This window comes from Schistosoma haematobium, chromosome 4 (genome assembly GCF_000699445.3).
Source record: "Schistosoma haematobium chromosome 4, whole genome shotgun sequence".
Taxonomy (NCBI): domain Eukaryota; kingdom Metazoa; phylum Platyhelminthes; class Trematoda; order Strigeidida; family Schistosomatidae; genus Schistosoma; species Schistosoma haematobium.
The window spans coordinates 10,407,120-10,424,707 of record NC_067199.1 but is presented as its reverse complement, the minus strand read 5'-3'; the positions used below and the strand labels follow the sequence as shown (position 1 = coordinate 10,424,707).

The 17,588-nt window shown below is 37.6% G+C and overlaps 1 protein-coding gene across 3 annotated transcripts; it reads left to right on the top strand.

Moving 5' to 3' along the window:
• The first annotated feature begins 455 nt into the window (after positions 1–455).
• On the top strand, positions 456–11,642 carry SRRM2_2 (Serine/arginine repetitive matrix protein 2). Of its 3 annotated transcripts, none has more exons than XM_035730082.2 (4): positions 456–812; positions 1,484–1,788; positions 1,821–2,132; positions 8,490–11,642. In XM_035730082.2, exons 2-4 carry the CDS (start codon positions 1,550–1,552, stop codon positions 8,575–8,577), a joined length of 639 nt encoding a protein of 212 aa, XP_035589249.2. In that variant the 5' UTR covers positions 456–812; positions 1,484–1,549; the 3' UTR covers positions 8,578–11,642. The 3 variants fall into 3 exon arrangements, with proteins under 3 accessions (XP_035589249.2, XP_051066153.1, XP_051066154.1); XM_051215622.1 differs by having other exon boundaries at positions 706–850; positions 10,782–11,418; XM_051215621.1 differs by having other exon boundaries at positions 456–1,788; positions 1,821–8,631; positions 10,782–11,642.
• Positions 11,643–17,588: the final 5,946 nt, after the last annotated feature.

Genomic DNA, 17,588 nt, shown 5'->3' with positions numbered 1-17,588 from the left:
TCACTAGAAAGGGTTACCCGTAATTATGTGATGTGGAGTTCATTAGACTAGTGTCAGCACTCGAACTTGATCGACAGGATTCAATCAGCTCTGAGGCAGGACTTGACAAACGTGACACAGATTGCTACATAGTGATCAGTCAGTTGTGGGTGTATCTCAGTCCAGTAGTAGTTTAGTCGCGGCCCAGAAAGCTCAGTGATATTGTCTATGTTTAAGAAGTCAGGCGACTCGAGATCGAATCCACTAGGATACATCAGTCTCTTCAAGATTGCAAGCAAACCAACTTGATTTGTATATTGGGAACTACCAAAAGCTGTCTAGGATATTAACGATAAACTTCATAGCAAACCTCAAATACTGAGGTTTCTAGAGCCCAAACTACAACATATAACCTGTGAAACAATTTGTTATGTCTTTATGATAACTAGAGTTTGAAGATATACAACGCATCAGACCTGCCGGAGTCCAGAATGAGTTTAATGTTTTTCCACAAAATGACACTTATAATAAGAATGTACCCTAGATAAAAATATTTAGGTCAGATAAAACACCAACAATTGCCATGAAGCTGTAAATTATTTAAAACAGAACGCTGCAACAGACGGTATTCATAATCGCTTGTAAGGAAAAAGAATGTGGCACACATACCATATTACTACACAAACGTGACCAGTAGGTCGGATAACTTCAGCTTATTGGCAGTAGAAAGTTGAGTTTGTATCAATTGTTTGGTGTGCGCGCGTTATTTTAGTTTAGTTACAACGTCGCTTACTTGTCACTGTGGTTTCTGCCGTTGGCTTCAATTAATCTAAGTGAGTATATTCCGTCCGTTTGTTTGGGTCACTTTCAGGTAGGCTCTCATTTTTAAATCTAAATTTTCCCGTGAAAATTAAGTAAATGAATGACCTTTGGTTAGTTAGTCGTGCGTTTTAGCCGTTGGAAACTTTCGTTTTGAAACGGTTTATGGTAAAGAAGTGTGGTTAGAATTGATAAGCAGTTTTTATATGAACAACCTATTCCCATACATTAGTGATTAAGGCCTTTATCGCGAGATGACATCAGCTATGATGCAACGATAGCTGCTCGTCGAAATCTGATTGGTTCACCCATATACTTTTTCCCTGCTGGTTTTTACTCACATTCCATGGGCACCAATAAATCGGACGGGAGTTTACGAACTGGGCAACAATACTGGAGTCAAAAGAGGGGTCTAGCTTCCCTGTAGAGCAATTTATATGGTTCACTAACCACACATTGGTTTTAAAATTGACACACTTCGAATGCATGCAAAATTAGAGGGAGCTATGTGACCTATCCATGGTTTCACTTGTAACATCTCGATGTGATTGTTGAAGTTCACACCAAGGTTTTTTCATTGTACACTATGTGATTGCCTTCATGGCTTATTTTTTATGGGTCTTATACATTTAATGAGCCTGTCCACATTTTCTTCTGCTTTCTGTCTCGCTTTTCGTGGCGAAAGGTTAAACTTCCACCGTGGAACTGACACTTGCATTAGTTCCCTTTAGCACAACGTACTCCAATTACAATGTATAATGGGATAGGCTTACCAACTCCTCGAGGCAGTGGGACGAATGGATATGTTCAGAAGAATTTGGCCTTCATTAGTAATTTCAAAGAGCAAAACCCTTACAAAACAGAGGAAGACATCAAGAGAGCAGATGCTCTGCTGTTCAAGGAACCAAATAAAGAAATACTAGAGCATGAACGGAAACGAAAAATTGAAGTGAAATGTTTTGAGATGGAACAAGAAATGGAGGAACAAGGGTAGGTTTCTTTCGTAATCATTTCCTTTTTAGTTACACGCAGAGCGAAATCGAATTTAGGGTCAATGGGTTTCGCAAAAAGTTGCTGGATGAGTTAAAGGCCTCTGAAATAAAAAAGACTCCCAATGTGGAGCCATTCGAAATCTCTCAGTCTGAACACGGTAAATTGCTACCAAAAGGGACCCATGAAAATGCTGCTGTAAATATCCTTAAAAACACAATTTTCAAAGAGGCCCTGGGAATCGGGGAACAATTTCAAGATGGGAATTCCGTAGAGTTGGCTGTTCAGCGAAAAAAAGATGACGCAGAAACGAAGCGTCTAGTCGAGGCACAAAAGGAGATGAAGTATGTTTGTGATTTTTTAGTGTAAATATCCTGTAATACACTACTCAACACTTTGGTGTTTTGAACTCTGATTTGGATACTAAATACCTGTTTCTGTGATTTTTTACTTTGGTTTCCTTCACTCAATAAACGGATGTCATATTAAGTATTGGGGTCATAGCGTTGCTTATTTACTTACGCCTGTCAACCCTCGTGGAGGAGCATGGGCCACTTACTAGCATTCTACATCGGACTTTGTCCTGGGCAATCCTTTCCAGTTGTTTCCAATTATTATCCATCCTTTTGATGTGTGCATCCGACTCTCGGCACAATCAGTTCTTTGGCCTCCCTCTTTTCTGTTTATCCTCAGTATATCAAGTTAGCGCTTGCCTCGTGATGTAGTCTGATGATTTCCACAATGTATGTTCTATCAAACTCCAGCGAATTTCCCTAATTTTCTCTTCAGTTGGAAGTTGGTTTGTTCTCTCCCACAGTGAGGTAAGCAGCCTTGTCTAATACATCTGTCAACTATCCTCCATACACGACTTTGCAGTGTAGTTTGTCGTATGAACTCTCTATGATGTTGATGGTTTTCTCAGGTACACCATAGTGTCGAAGAAGGTTCCATAAGGTTCTCCTATCCACACAGTCGAACACCTCATAGTCAGTGAGGTTGATGTATAGTGACGAGTTGCATTCAATTAATTGTTCAGCGATGATCTATAGTGTCACTATCTGATCAGTGCTTGAACGGTCCTTACGGAATCTGGTCTGTTGATCTTGAATTTGGCCGTTTACCGAATCTTTCATCTAGTTCAGCGACATTCTGTTGAAAACTTTCCCTAGTACCGACAGTAGTGTGATGCCTCTCTAGTTCCAACATTTTCTCAGATCTCCTTTCTTTGGTATCTTAATCAGGTCGCGGTTGTGACTTTTCTCCGGCTGATTGTCACGTGATTGATTCATCAATCAGAATACGACTTATGTGACCTTAGCACTGCGCCAAACCAATGATGTATTGATCGGTATGAGCAGCCTAGCATCCTCACTAGTCCTTTTTCCTGCCTAGCCCTGCTTGTTAAGTTCAGAACGCCGATATCAGCTCCCACTATGCGATTCATTTATTTCAAACATACTTGGTTTACATACAAGCAAACCAGACCACATCCCACCATAAAGTAAAAATAGCTATTGTACAAGATCAAGCCAAAATGTGACTGATTGTGGGAGACTGTAATTAATAAACCGCGTGTAACTTGAGAATATTAAATCGTATAATAATAGTCTATGGATCAAAATAGAACTTATAATAAGAGGAGTATAGATATACATAATCTAGTTACTTAATAGTTATACAATAAAAATATATGCACAATATTAGTCCATTAATAGCTCTCAGAAGTTACCCATAATTTAATCTCCGCTAGGATATAACACTATCCTCTTTTCAGTCTGTCGATACTTTTTCTTCCTCACAAACCTTCCTGAACGGAACGTGAAGCGTGTTTTCAGTTACTTCTATATGTGACCTGAGTGTTTTAGCTGGTATGTTTTCGGGTCCAACTGCTTTCCCACTCTTGATTTGTCTGATGACCATCCTTATTTCTTCCGTTGTTGGTGGAGTGCAATCAGTAGGAAGGTCTGTATATGCTGCTTCGATGTGCGGTGGGTTGAACGGAGCTGACCTTTTGAAGAGTTCCTCAAAGTGTTCTCCCCATCTGTTCCTTTGTTCGTGAACTTCAGTGATTGTTTTGCCTTATTTCTCCTTGACCGGTGTTATAACTTGTACTTGACCTGTGTCCTATTAATGTATGACGTAATGATACCGCCATTAGAGGACAGTAATGCTCTTCTTCACTTGCTTGTTTAATTCAGTGCATTCAGTTTGTTCCTTGACTTCTTCTGTTCTTGTTCGGCTGTTGTTAATTACTGTCTTCTCGTTCTTCCTTTCTTCAATTTTGTCCAAGGTTCCCATAGATGATGATGCTTGTTGCGACCCACAACCTCCCGAAATTTGCTTCTTTGATCCATTTCCAATTGTCGTCCATCATAGTTTCTTCTTCTTTGAGTAGATCTTGTAATGCTTGGAACCTGTTATTGAGAGTTATCTTGAGTTGGTTGAGTTTGTCAGTATCTGGAAGGAAGTATCTACTGAATCTTTGTAATACTGTTTTCCCAGTTGTCCAGTGTTTGTTTAGCTTCAGTTTCATCTTGGCAACCATCAGTTGGTGGTGATCTGAAGCTGTCAGCTCCTATCCAGGTTCTCATTTCCTCCATTGACCTGAATTTTCTGGTGATGCAAATATGGTCGATCTGGTTCTGTGTAGTGTGATCTGGTGATACCCATGTAACTTTGTGTGGTAATATTGTGCTGCCTGTAACCAGTTTGTTGAGTGCACGTACATTTGCAAGTCTCACCATTCTCGTTCGTTTCTCCCAGTCAATCCATGTGGTCTCATGATATCTTCATATCCGGTGTTGTGCATTACGACTTAAGCGTTTAGATCTCCCACCAGGATGGTCTGGTTCTTTCCTGGGCATTTCGCCATGATCGATTTCAGCTTCTCGTGGAACGGATCTTTATCGTCGTCATTGTTATCACTGGTTGTTGCACAACATTGGATAACATTCATTGTAATTCCCCCCTTCTTTGTTTTGAAGGATGCTTTGACGATCGTGGGTCCGTGAGATTCCCATCGTATAAGTGCGTAATGTGCTTCTTTGGACAGCATCAGAGCCCCTCCCCGAATGTGTGGAGCATTTTCCTCTTCGTGACTGGAGTAACGCAGCATCTCTGCCGTATCTATCCTTCTCTATCCAGCTTAGATTCAATAGGTTCTACTTATTCCTAGAAACTCTAAGTTGTATCTCCTCATTTCCGCAGCTATTTAGTTGGTTGTTCCGGTCTCCCACACTGTCCGAACATTCCATGTATCCATATTTATTGTCGTTTTTCTGGTTGTTAGAACGGGTATCGGTCTCATGACTTCCGAAGAATATCGGCTTTAATCATGAGGCGTCATAATTATTCCAAATGAAGGTCCTTCAACTCAGAGGCGACAGTCTAAATGGTTTAAGTTATTTATTCTGGTTAGCGTGTTTTAGCATGGTTGTTTTCTACGGAGTCGGGTTACTGACTTTGCACTCGACCCTATTTAAACACAGAAATATTGTTACGAAGGGACACCGATTATATATGCACTACACAAGTCACTTGACTTGTGTGTGGACTGTGATACTGCCCGGGTGCCCAGATCGAAGCAGGTGGTTTGTTTAGGACGTTGCGCCCGGAGCCTTCGACCTAAAGATCTGATCCACAAGGCAGTGGACTAACGTGAGGAGATGCAGTCCCATGGTATCGGGTGACCAACGATAAGATCATACGCCATTTTTTCCTCAGGATCCTGGAGCCCATGTGCACCATTGGTTTGGAATCAAGGTTTTACAGCTCCCCTAGGTGGATCCTTCATATCCACCAACCCGGTTAAAGCGCCGTACATTCGCCTTTCTTCCTCTCAATTTCGTAAACAATGCCCTTACCGCGAGAAAGCAGTGAGTAGGACTTCACTGACAGTGGCTGCATGTACGTGGCCATGTGAGAGCATTTTAAGAGGGAGAGCTGACTGTCCCCACCCTCGACCGTATCAGGGCGTTTAGGGCTACTCGAACCTCTTTTACCCGAGCTTGAGACCGGCAATAGCCCTAGAAGAGCTACAAGTGGAGTAATTCTTATTCACAGAAATGCATTTATGGTGTGTTAAATCAACCATAAATTAAATGTACAACGTGTTTCAGTCACGGTCTTAGGACTTTTATTAACTCTGAAGCTCATGAGTTCTATTTATCACTGTAAATAATTAGGGCTGACAAAGATTCGGACATGTGTAATATGAATTTAAATCGATCCAGGTTAAGGGACATTACCTAGCTAGTCACTACCTAAAGCTATTATGAAATTAGGAAAACCTGAAAAAATCACACATGACAAGTGAAATATGTAACAGATCTGGAAATATCTCTGAAGGGGACGAAGTAGTTCTGTTTAGGATATTTATTGCAGTAACAACTGTAGTCAATACACTTTTAGATCTTGATTTTAAACTCCACTCCACGTACTTCGGTTCTGACATTCGAGTAGTGATTAGTCTGCATATAACTACACTGTGAATTAAACCAAATTACATGGACCTGTTTATTTTAAATGAGTTACTTTAAGGGTGTTTATTGGTTTCACGACATAAACTTAATTTATCAGTTAACAGCTAGCTGGTTACAGAAGAATGACTACTGTAGGGCTGCTGAGTATTCAGTTTGTATGTAGATATCCCAGAAAACGGAATGGTAACATTGCATACTGGAAGGAAAGCACACAATTCCAAGTGTTTTATACTCCACTAACAATACAACCGTCAGAATGAGCGACAAAATAAAGGCAATTCTAATAGCAATAGACTAGAGAATGCCCTGGTATGGCCCTGAGAGTGGGGTGGGCCCACCTTACCTCTCGAAATGCTCTCACATGGCCACGCGTATACAGCCTCTGTCAGGGAAGTCCTACTCACTACCTTCTCGTGGCGGGGGTGTCGTCTACGAAAATGAGAGGACGAAAAGCGAATGTCCGGCGCTTTAACCGGATCCCAAACCAATGGTGCTTATGGGCTCCAGTATCCTAAGGGAACAAATGGCGTATGAACCAATCATTGGTCACCGACTATCATGGGACTGCATCTCCTCATGATGCTCCACTGCCTTGTGGGTTAGACCTTTAGGTCAAAGGCCCGGGGTGTGGCCCCCTAAGAAGACCACCTGCTTATGTCTGGGCACCCGGGCAGTATCACAGCCCACACAAACACAAATATGGTGTGGCACATATATATTTGGTGCCTTTCTGTACCAATATTTGTGTTGAAATAATAATAATAAAGAGAAAAGGGAGTTGAAAAATTAACTTCCTGGAAGTCCAGGAGACTAAGTGGACGATGCATTTCCATAGCGGCCGAAATTAAATTTTATCTTTTATAAACGATGAGGCTTTTTATTTTTCCTGTATTCATTTTTTAAAACTAGTCTTACACATTGGTAACTGATCTAACTTAGTAAGCAAGTGCAAACTCATGTACTGGTCTTTGACTCACTCTTTTTCTACTAGCAGGTGATGTTAAATGACTGTCCACTACATAGTATGTTGACAAAGTTTCAAATATGACTCGGGAGTTGAAAGTCACGAGTTTTAACCAGCAAACCACAGGGCTAAATTATAGACTATTAATTATTGTTTTGTGAATATGTAGAGAATAACAAATCGATGAAACTAACAGTGATATAATAGTTACGACGCATACAGTAATTACTAACTTCTAACCTTACACTGTCTATCATCAAGCTTCACCTACTGCGCGTGTGCCACATTTGGGTCATACCGAACCATCACGTCTGACAATCTTATCTCTGTGCTAATGAGGTGTGGCAACTTGAATCTATGTACATACGTACCAGGTTCTACGTTGCAACCAACCGATTAACCCACTAATCACATACTTTATTTATTTCAGGATTCAAAATAAATCACTACTAGGATACTTTATCATGTAGGAACACTTATAACATCATAAGTAATTAAGTATTTCGGAAATTAAGTTATAAATAATCTCAACATAAATCGTAATCCATTAAATAAACCACGATGTCGCTTCGGAATGAATAACACAGTTAAGTAAATATTCATATAAACAGTCCTCATGCTGATTGATTGGAGATGATTTATGCTACTTTGAGGGAAACTAGCTATGTATTCATAGTGTCTCATTCAAATGAAATACTAATTCTGAACTTGTCTTAAACCTCTTAAGTTTCAAGAAGTTGTTCCATTCTTCAATCAAGTTCATTAGGTATGTAAGCTAATGCTAGTACTATAATTTACAATGCATCATTTGGAGGTATGTGGAGTTCATAGTGCAAACTTAGATAACAGAATGACCATGAAATCTTTCTCGTGGATTTTTTTATTGCATATTCAGTGTTGATCGATTGATTGTGCTTAGTAATAAGATATAACCGAGCAATAGCCACTAATCAAATGGAATCTATTGACCTCTTACATTCATCTACAGACCCTGACCAAGAACATTAAAAGACTGGACAATAAACCATCCCACCACAGTTGTATCCTTATTTTTCCACTAATAACAATAGTTTTTGACAAAATTAACATGCCTAGCAATTTGTTTACACGAATCTCGCTTTCCAATTATGCACTTTAAATTCTGGATATTTCTTATCTCTAACAAATAAGAGAATTCCAAGTGAAATTAATGTTCTCTTGTACATCACTTACTCAGTAGTCCAATTATTAACTTTTAAACCACGATTATGTTCTAGGCTATTTACAAATGTGAAACAGTCATTTCAATATTGGGATTTAAGTTTCGCGCTTCAGTACACGAAGAAACAACCAAGCGACAGTTAGTTATACTTACTTGATATCTTATCATTTTGGAATCACATTGAAGGCAGTGTCACTGTAAGTTCAAAGTATGAGATTTCTTCTTAAAACAGTAGCCAGAGAAACATTAACCGAAGTAGTTTATGTTTATACCATCTGGATTCACTTGACTTCCTAAAGTGTTTTGCTTTTTATCTGGTATATACCCATGTCTGCTTCATCTTTAATAAAGAAATAATACGCCATTTCCTTAACTGTTTGGTGTTTGTTGTCTGAAATGTGGTTACTTGGAATATAATTAACTGCACACAAGGCGAGTATGATGATCTCTAATGTATTGTTGCTTAATAGAAGCTATAAGCCACGTCTCTTACGCAGGGGATATTAAAACTACTGTGAGTCAACACACCATTTGAATTTATGACAATTGTTAAAAGTTAGCTCCTCAAATCAATAAACCATTACTTTTCTGAATCATATTTTGGAACATATTAACAATAATCAAACTAACAAAAGTTAAAAATAAATAGTTATGTTAAGTAAAAAACGTTAAATTTTTTGTAAAAAGACTAGTGGGTATATCTAGTGTATCATTTTAAAAGTTGTATTAGTTTCTTATATAGGCAATGGGCTTAGTAATTAAATTTTAGAATCATTTTACATCTTATTAAATATCGAAATGCAAATAATCAGTGCAAGTGATGTTTGATTGAGACTTCAGTCACTTAACATTGGTTGTAGTCGTCTTGATATTTTTTTCTCATTGTGACTAATGTGCCACACTGCTAGAGTATTCATGTCGTTAGGTCCTTTATTCTTTTATTCCTCCAATGATTTTCTAAAAATGATAATTTTACATAATATTTCAAAGTTATTGATTTAGATATATAAAAGCTATCAGTTGTAACTTCCATATAAAATAACCAACATTTATGTGGATGTTAATGTAACTCAGCGACCACATATATGTTCGTGTGCTCACATTTTCCATTGTAGTCTAGCTTCAATTGACTCATGATCCCAACTATTAAAAATACTTATTTGTGACTGGATTAGAAATATTCTGTCTTAGACCAATCAGTCAGTCAGAAGAAAACAAGTCGGCCTTGAATTTTGTAAAAATACTCCGACCTAAAATTACTAATGACTGTTATTTACGACGTATATGTTTCTATACTCAGCTTTGAGTTATCATGTTTTCATGAGGGGGCCAATTATACTATCCATTTGACGAGAGCGAATTAGTCAAAGTGGTGATAGAATATACGATGTACTAGTTGAAAACCATGTACCTTAACTACGGATTCCTCATTAGACGAATGTAAAACCTAATAATTTTTAAAATTTGCTGCCAGGAAACATTTTTAAAACCTCACTAAGAATACTACATTTGGAATGTGCGAATTTAATTACATTAATATATATATTTTTCATTTCGTTCATGTTAGATATTTAGTATAAGGTGTAGCGTAAACGTCGGTTCGAAATCCACTCGTTATTTGAACAACAGTTAATATATACGTTAGTAAAGATCACATGATATATTTACTACAGACAACCATTTTTAAACATAATTCTAGTAATTTAACTAAATGTAAGATTAATCGATAAGGAACTTGTTATGAGTAGTTGCGTTTCGAATTAAAATGAATTATGAAACCTTATCAATATTTAGTGTCTGAAGTGTATCCAGTAACTAATAAAATACCAATTATTGACTTAACTGATCAGTTTTCCTGCCGTCTAATTGGGGCATTGATATAATGAAAATTGCCAAATCTTCTCATGAATAAGTTAGTTCCTTATACAAATAGTAGCTTTTTGAATCTGACTGGAAGGCTAAAGTTATTGCTTCTGTAAAACTACCAGTTTTGTATAAAATTAACAGTTTTTGTTTGCGAGACCCAGTTACAATTTCTCTTGCTATTTTAATAATTATTAAGAATTATTATGTTTGTTGCTTAGAGGCTAAAAGAATTAAACTTCAACCAGTAGGTCTCAAGTTGAAACTCCGACCACCTAATTCATTCTGGGCAACCAGATAACTGTTGTCATCACACAAACAAATAGCCTTTTTCCAACAATGAATACATTAACTTTTACTTAGTTGATAAATGAGTTTCATAACATTAAGTTACTAGTCATAACTGTTAATTTTGTATAAAACGCTATTGTAAATAATATTTCATGAAATATTTATCCATATATATTTCTAAAATGCTTTTTAGAACATTGGATAGTTCAGATGATGATGGTGAAGTCAGTAGTAGTATTAGTAGTCATTCCAAAGATAACTTGAAACAACAACATAAGAAGAAGAAAAAGGAGAAGAAGAAAAAGAAATCTGTTAAGAAAAGAAAACATTCACTATCTGATGATGATGATGATAATGATGGCGGTAGTAACGATGTTGGCGAACTTAATTTCACTTCAAGTTCTATGACATATCATCACGCAAATGATGGACGAAGTCGTCATAAACAATATCATGAACAGGAACCACAGCAGGAGCACAGATCAACCAAGCATAGATCACATTCAAAAAAACATAAAGATTCTCATTCAAAAGAACGGAGGCACCATCATCACCATTGATAATAGACAAATATACCTAATGGGTTAAAACTGTTCTGTACATAGGCATATATATATATATATATATATATATATATATATATATATATATATATGTATATGTATATAAGCACACGTTATCTTAACTGTTGTCTAGTTCTTTTTCGTACACAAAACTTATGTTTTATTGTAATAATGTTACTATTAATTTTTAAAAAGGAGTACAAACTTTCAACATACTCATCATAAAGTTGTTTGTCTTTTTTCATTTGAATAAAAAATGAGCCTGTCAGCACTTTGTTTTTAAGTTCATGTGTAAAATAATCTAATAATATGTATGAACTCATTTGGGTACTATCTGAAGACCATTATACTATGACCGTTGTTAATAATACTGGTATTAATGCTATATATATAAATGCATAAATTACACTAGGTGGTTGTTATTTGTAGAAGAACTTATAAAAGTATCTATGATATTAATCCTAAACCTGTCAAGTCTTTTGAAAGTCTGCACACAACGAAATGTTCATTCTTTTTTGCTACCAGACTTTCTAATGCCTACTCGGTTTTTGTTCACTGAACTAGGTAGGCTATCAAGGAATCATAGAAAAAGATATCCAAATCCATATGACCTCAATTATTTTGCAGTATTGGTTAGTGAGCTAGATCGTCTCAGTTTTTAAGAATGTTTGATAACTTTTTCAGTAAATATGAAAGCATCATACACTGGTAGGACTAAGTTTATCGGAACTATGAGATGTAATATATTAGCATAATGCTTTTCGAACAACCTGACCACCTATATACTTGTTAAGAACAGTTAGGTATGAAAAATAAGAGATCTAAGTTTGTACAACTCATATTAATAGAATAAACTGGAATTAATAATTATGGCTAGATTTCTGGGTTGCATATTGGATAGTTCTTGACAGGTGGCTAACGCAAACTTATATGGGATCAATAAATTTTTAAGATGACACTAGTCGATGGTACTGATGTATGGGCTGGCCAATTGTGATTAATTGGTACGATATAATTCGGTTGGTTTTCCCGACTATTAATAATTGTCTCATTGAGTGTCATATGTTTGGTTGCAGCAAAGAATTTTCAGTATTAAATATGCAGTGCTGTGACGAAAGTCCTGTTTTATAAGTATTCAACTTGTTAATATTCAAGGTATTATTTATTTATTTATTTGAACACATGAATATTGGTACAAGAGAGCGCCAATATATATGCGCCACACAAAACAATGGAAATTCGAAGAGAAGTACAAAAAAAAAACTAAGGAGCGCAAAAGAAAAACAGAACAATAACGAAGAGAATGGCGTAAGGTAGTGTGGTAGTAACGAGGGAACGAAAAGGTACAATCAGAAGAAATCTTTCAGGTAAGGGAGACACGACCACTTTTTATGAAGAAGTAAAAGAAGGTTACAGCAGGATCGCCACTGGCTTCTATTCTGAGCCATATCTGATAACGTCTCTAGCCACTGTGTAGCACCATCTCTCAGACCCCAACCAGGGAGTCGTGAAGGACCGACAGAAGCCAGTCATTTGCAGCTTTCTTTCATACCACGACACCATATCATGCACTGACCACCTCTCCGCTTCTTCCAACCAGTCCCAGAGTCGGCAAATAATGCACGACGTGGGATTCTCTGGGACGACATTCGGAGAACATGTCCAAGCCACCGAAGTCGGTGTTTCAAGATGGTGACACCAATTGAATTATCATCTCTGTGCCCGAACACACGATGCCGAACCTCTGCATTACTGACATGGTGTTGCCACTGAATGTCAGCAATCCTTCGGAGACAGCGATGATCGAACACAGAGAGTCGTCTAACGTCCTCAACTCGGAGAGGCCAGGTTTCACAAGCATAGAGCAGAACTGCTCTCACCGACACGTTGTAGATCCGACCTTTTACAGCCAGACTAACATCACGAAGGCGCCAAAGGTGGCCCAGATTGGCATAAGCCGCTCTGGCTTTCACAATATCGTCCGCATACTCAAGGTCGAGAAGTCTTTCTCCAGGCAACAGATCCACACCACCATTACTTACATTCATCAGAGCTGTTTCCAGAATGTCATCGATGGCAAAGTTGAAGAGGAATGGTGAGATTGGGCAACCCTGCCTAACCCCACTGCTCGAATGGAACAATGGAGAGAGGTGGTTGTATACTCCCACTTTGCCTGAGGTATTTGTATATAGGGCCTTTAAAATGTTAATAAACTTCTCAGGCACACCCTTCTTCAATAGACAATCCCAGAGAACAGTCCTGTCCAACGAATCGAAGGCAGCCCTGATGTCAAGAAACACTACGATTGTTGGCCTTTGATAAGTATGGCGGTGTTCTAACATTTGGCGGAGGGTGAAGATATGATCAATACATCCTCGACCAGAACGAAACCCAGCCTGCTCCTCGCGAGTCAATCTTTCTCGGGTTTTGAACAATCTACAAAGTATGACAGAAGCCAATAGCTTGGACTCAATCGGAAGTAGACTTATCCCCCGATAGTTGTTACAGGAACGACGTGAACCCTTTTTAAAGATAGGGACAACTATCGACTCATTCCATGACGTTGGTACACTCTCTAGTTCCCAAACCTTTGTAACTGGCATTCAACTCCCGTTCATATCTGTTCCCAAATGCTCCTAACAAATCTCGCTCCTAATACATTTGTTTGAATCACAATTCGTTTAATTCATTTGAATTAGTTGTTCGAAGCCTCTCATTAATGTTTAGGACTGTAATTAACATACATGCATCCTGTGTGGATTATCTCGATGTTGCTATTAAGTCACAATGATTTTAAGCAGAGATGGATAGTGTCTAGTTGGTATTCACTCCGGGATGCGGGTATATCCGGCTGGTGGACCTAAGTAGCAGGGAACGCACATCCTAAACTCCACTGCTATCCGTCTTGCTTAAAGAGTATTGTATTTGATTTATGGTTACGATGTAATAAATACTTATTTCTCCAACAGATACTAGGAGAGGACGGCACTAGAAGCACTATGGTGGTACTTTTAATTGTCTCCGTAATTAGATTTGTGACAGGTAAATATTTTATAAAGTTGCCTAAGTGAACGCAATTAGCGGACGTAATTAGTTTTAGTTTGGGAAGGACAAGAGATTGGATGATTAGTGATGTATGTGCGAGAATGATAATGATTGGTTGTCTGCTTAATCTGACAGGTGTCAGATGAATTGTATATCCCTATATCATAATTATTATTATTGATTGTTCGTTGTTGTTGGACTGTGTCGGGTTTTTGTGTGGAATATATTTACGTCCTAGTCAGGCTAACCACGTTCTTGATCTGAGTTGTGTCGAAGTCCTGTAGAAGGGAATCTAGTGTAGATATTCGTCTAAGGTAAATTAACGTCCCATACGTGTAGACGTAAAACCAACCGTTTTAACAATTAGTGTTAGTTCTGTATAGGCGAAAAAGTTCCCAAAATAAATCCCTTCTTAAGTCGCTGGCATTGACGCTAATTGCTCTAGCCTTACTGGATACATCGCTAACCGAAGATGTTCAGTTGAGCATATGTACTAGATCACGTTCGGATACGCTATGCAAAGTACTTCCGACAACTACCCAACTTTGATATAGTACCCCATAAACCTCTGCATGTAATTCAAATGCATCTTTCTCGACTTTGGTTTCATTGGCTTATTAGATGTGACTAGTACAGTATTATGAAGTCCTACCTATCTGATACATCTTCAGTCCTGTCGATGGAGGTTTAAGTTGACTAAACTTTCTCTTTAATACATTGACAGGAAGAGCTTAGACTACGTCTTGAGGTAGGGATCTTCAATAGTTTACAATATGATGGCTAACAGCTTATCGGTCCTGGCGTTTTTCTTTGGATTGTCTCAGTAAATTCTCTTTTGCGGAAAAACAGAAGGACGTGTTTACGTGAAATGCGAAACTGTTATTAAGTAATTTGGAAATCATGAATGTCAACCTTATTCCTATATGATTGGTGAGTCACTCGCTACACGGCACCCTAGAGATAACAGGAGTCAGCTGTATTGCAATTCTTTCGCGAATCAGAAATAAAAAGTTCACTGCATTAATTGCATGTCTGGAAAAATGGTGAACCAGATGTTTGGTCTGACTGCCGTATCACTTCGAACCATCTCATCGTCTTCAATGTAATTCCTAGATGGACATCCACATTCATTTGTAAAATGTTTAAAATTCACTAATTGTACAGTTCGTATGACTTTCAATCCCAATATATTATTCATATGTCATGCGTATCTAGTGATTTTAATTACTCGGTCGGACAGATGTGTTTGATGTTAACATAAACCAGTCAGTTAAATGCGGGACAGGTCCTGGCTCCTGTGTACATCGACTCAAGTTTCCATAACCCATTGACAGTAAGATGAAGTTCTCAGAGTAGTGGAGGTAGTAATAGTATTAGTGGTAATAGAAAAGATTAAGCATCGAAGATACGATTTTAGAAAATGCAGAATAATGAAGTAAAAAAGACTAATAGGGCAATTAGTTTATTAGGAGAGACAAATAATGAGTGCACCTGCGCCAATGAGAACAATTTTTAGCAAAATCAATTAAAGTCTAATCATCGGTTGCAATGAACACATGGAATCCAACCACATAGTTTGCATCTACCTACATGGCTCACTCCAACAGTCAGTATCTTTATGAGCTGATACTATCTCTTGGTTTATCCACACTTAACTTTAATCCAATTTACTCTTAAACTAGCCATCACGCGTCGACGTAGTCGTTGGATGATCACTAATTTGTCAACTGATATACCATCAATGTGAATGCAAAACAGAATATTCAAACAAACATGACATTCATCATGGATACAATAATCAACTTTAGGTTTATTTTAACCAGAAATAGAAGAAAATTGATCGATCTATTTTGGAAAAGAAGAGCCAGTGAAAATAATAAATAATCCACAAATATGTGTAGGTCAACATCTAATTATTTTCATATTATATCGCCAACTGAAATAATTTCTATCTCTGTACACATTTAGTATATATGGTTAGCCGAAACAGGATGGTGAATTTTTCTTGTTACATATAATCAGTAATGTCGTATATACTCAACTGTGTGTGAGTGTGTTATTTTACAGATTTGTTATTGATCACAGTAAGTAGTTTGTGAAGTATTTATGTGCACATATGAATTGGAGTGAAATAATTAGAAAAATGTGGATTTACCACACGACCGTCATCTTCATGACCATTGTGTTCAGAGTTCAATTAAAATAAACTGTGAGCTTTTCTGAACAAGAAACAATACTGATTTTAGATTTTAAATATTCAGCAATAAATACAATTTCCAATGATGTATTACTTAACTAAGTGGCATATGACAAAATTGCTCAATCCCTGCTGACTAGAAAAACATATTACTGGTTGCTAAACAATTGAGGATTAGTTCCGTTGATAAGGCTCTAGAAAATCGGTTCAGCATGACTGAAAGAAACGTGTGATGTAACCCATTATTTGCAGTGAGCCATTAGAAGTAGTTTAGAAAATCGGCCTATTTCCGTAGCTTCTCGTCAAGTGGCTACAACTATTTATGTATTGAAATGTACCATTCAAGTAAAATATAATGTGGCACAACTGACAGTGGTGATGGGAAGAATTAAAATGACAGGGATTATAAAAAATGATATTGACAGTGTTATTCTAATTCTTTCTGTCAATAATGTCAATTTTTACACATTATGTTTTACCTTAATGCTACATTCCAATGCATATACGGTTATAAGCAGCTGATGAAAAACCATGAAATGTGATAAATTCAACATTTTCTACTTCAATTGTTTTCTCGGCTTTATTCAAATTCATAAAAGGAACCAATCGCATGATATTTCAGTGGTTGTGTCAGTACTGGTGGTGGTGTGACTGATTATATTAATCTTGGTTTATTGAATGTCAAAGGAGTTTGTGTTAATCCAGTCCATCACTCATAGCATCATGATGTTAGCTTGGCTGTAAAGGGTCGTGTTTTCAACAAACCGATTGGAGCAGCTTTGCTCTGTGCTTGTGAAAACTAGCCTCTCCGAGTTGAGGATGCTTGGTGACTCTCTGTATTCGATCATCTTTATTTTTGAAGGATTCCTGATATACATTGGCGACATCATATTAAGAATCCAGGTCTACAATGTGTATTGCGTCATAGTGATGACAATTTATATGACGTTAACAACTGGGAACATCGATTCTGGTGGCTTTTACATGTTTTACGAATACCACCACAGCGTCCCACACATCGTGTTTTGTTAGCCAGCTCTGGGATTAGTTGGAAAAGGCGAATTGATGGCCATTTTATGATATGGTGCCTGAGAGAATGAAAGCTGTTCAGGGCTAGCGCATGTCAATTCATCATAATCGCTTGGTCCGAAAGATAGTGCAACACAGCGTCTTGAGAGTTATACTATTCGTAACT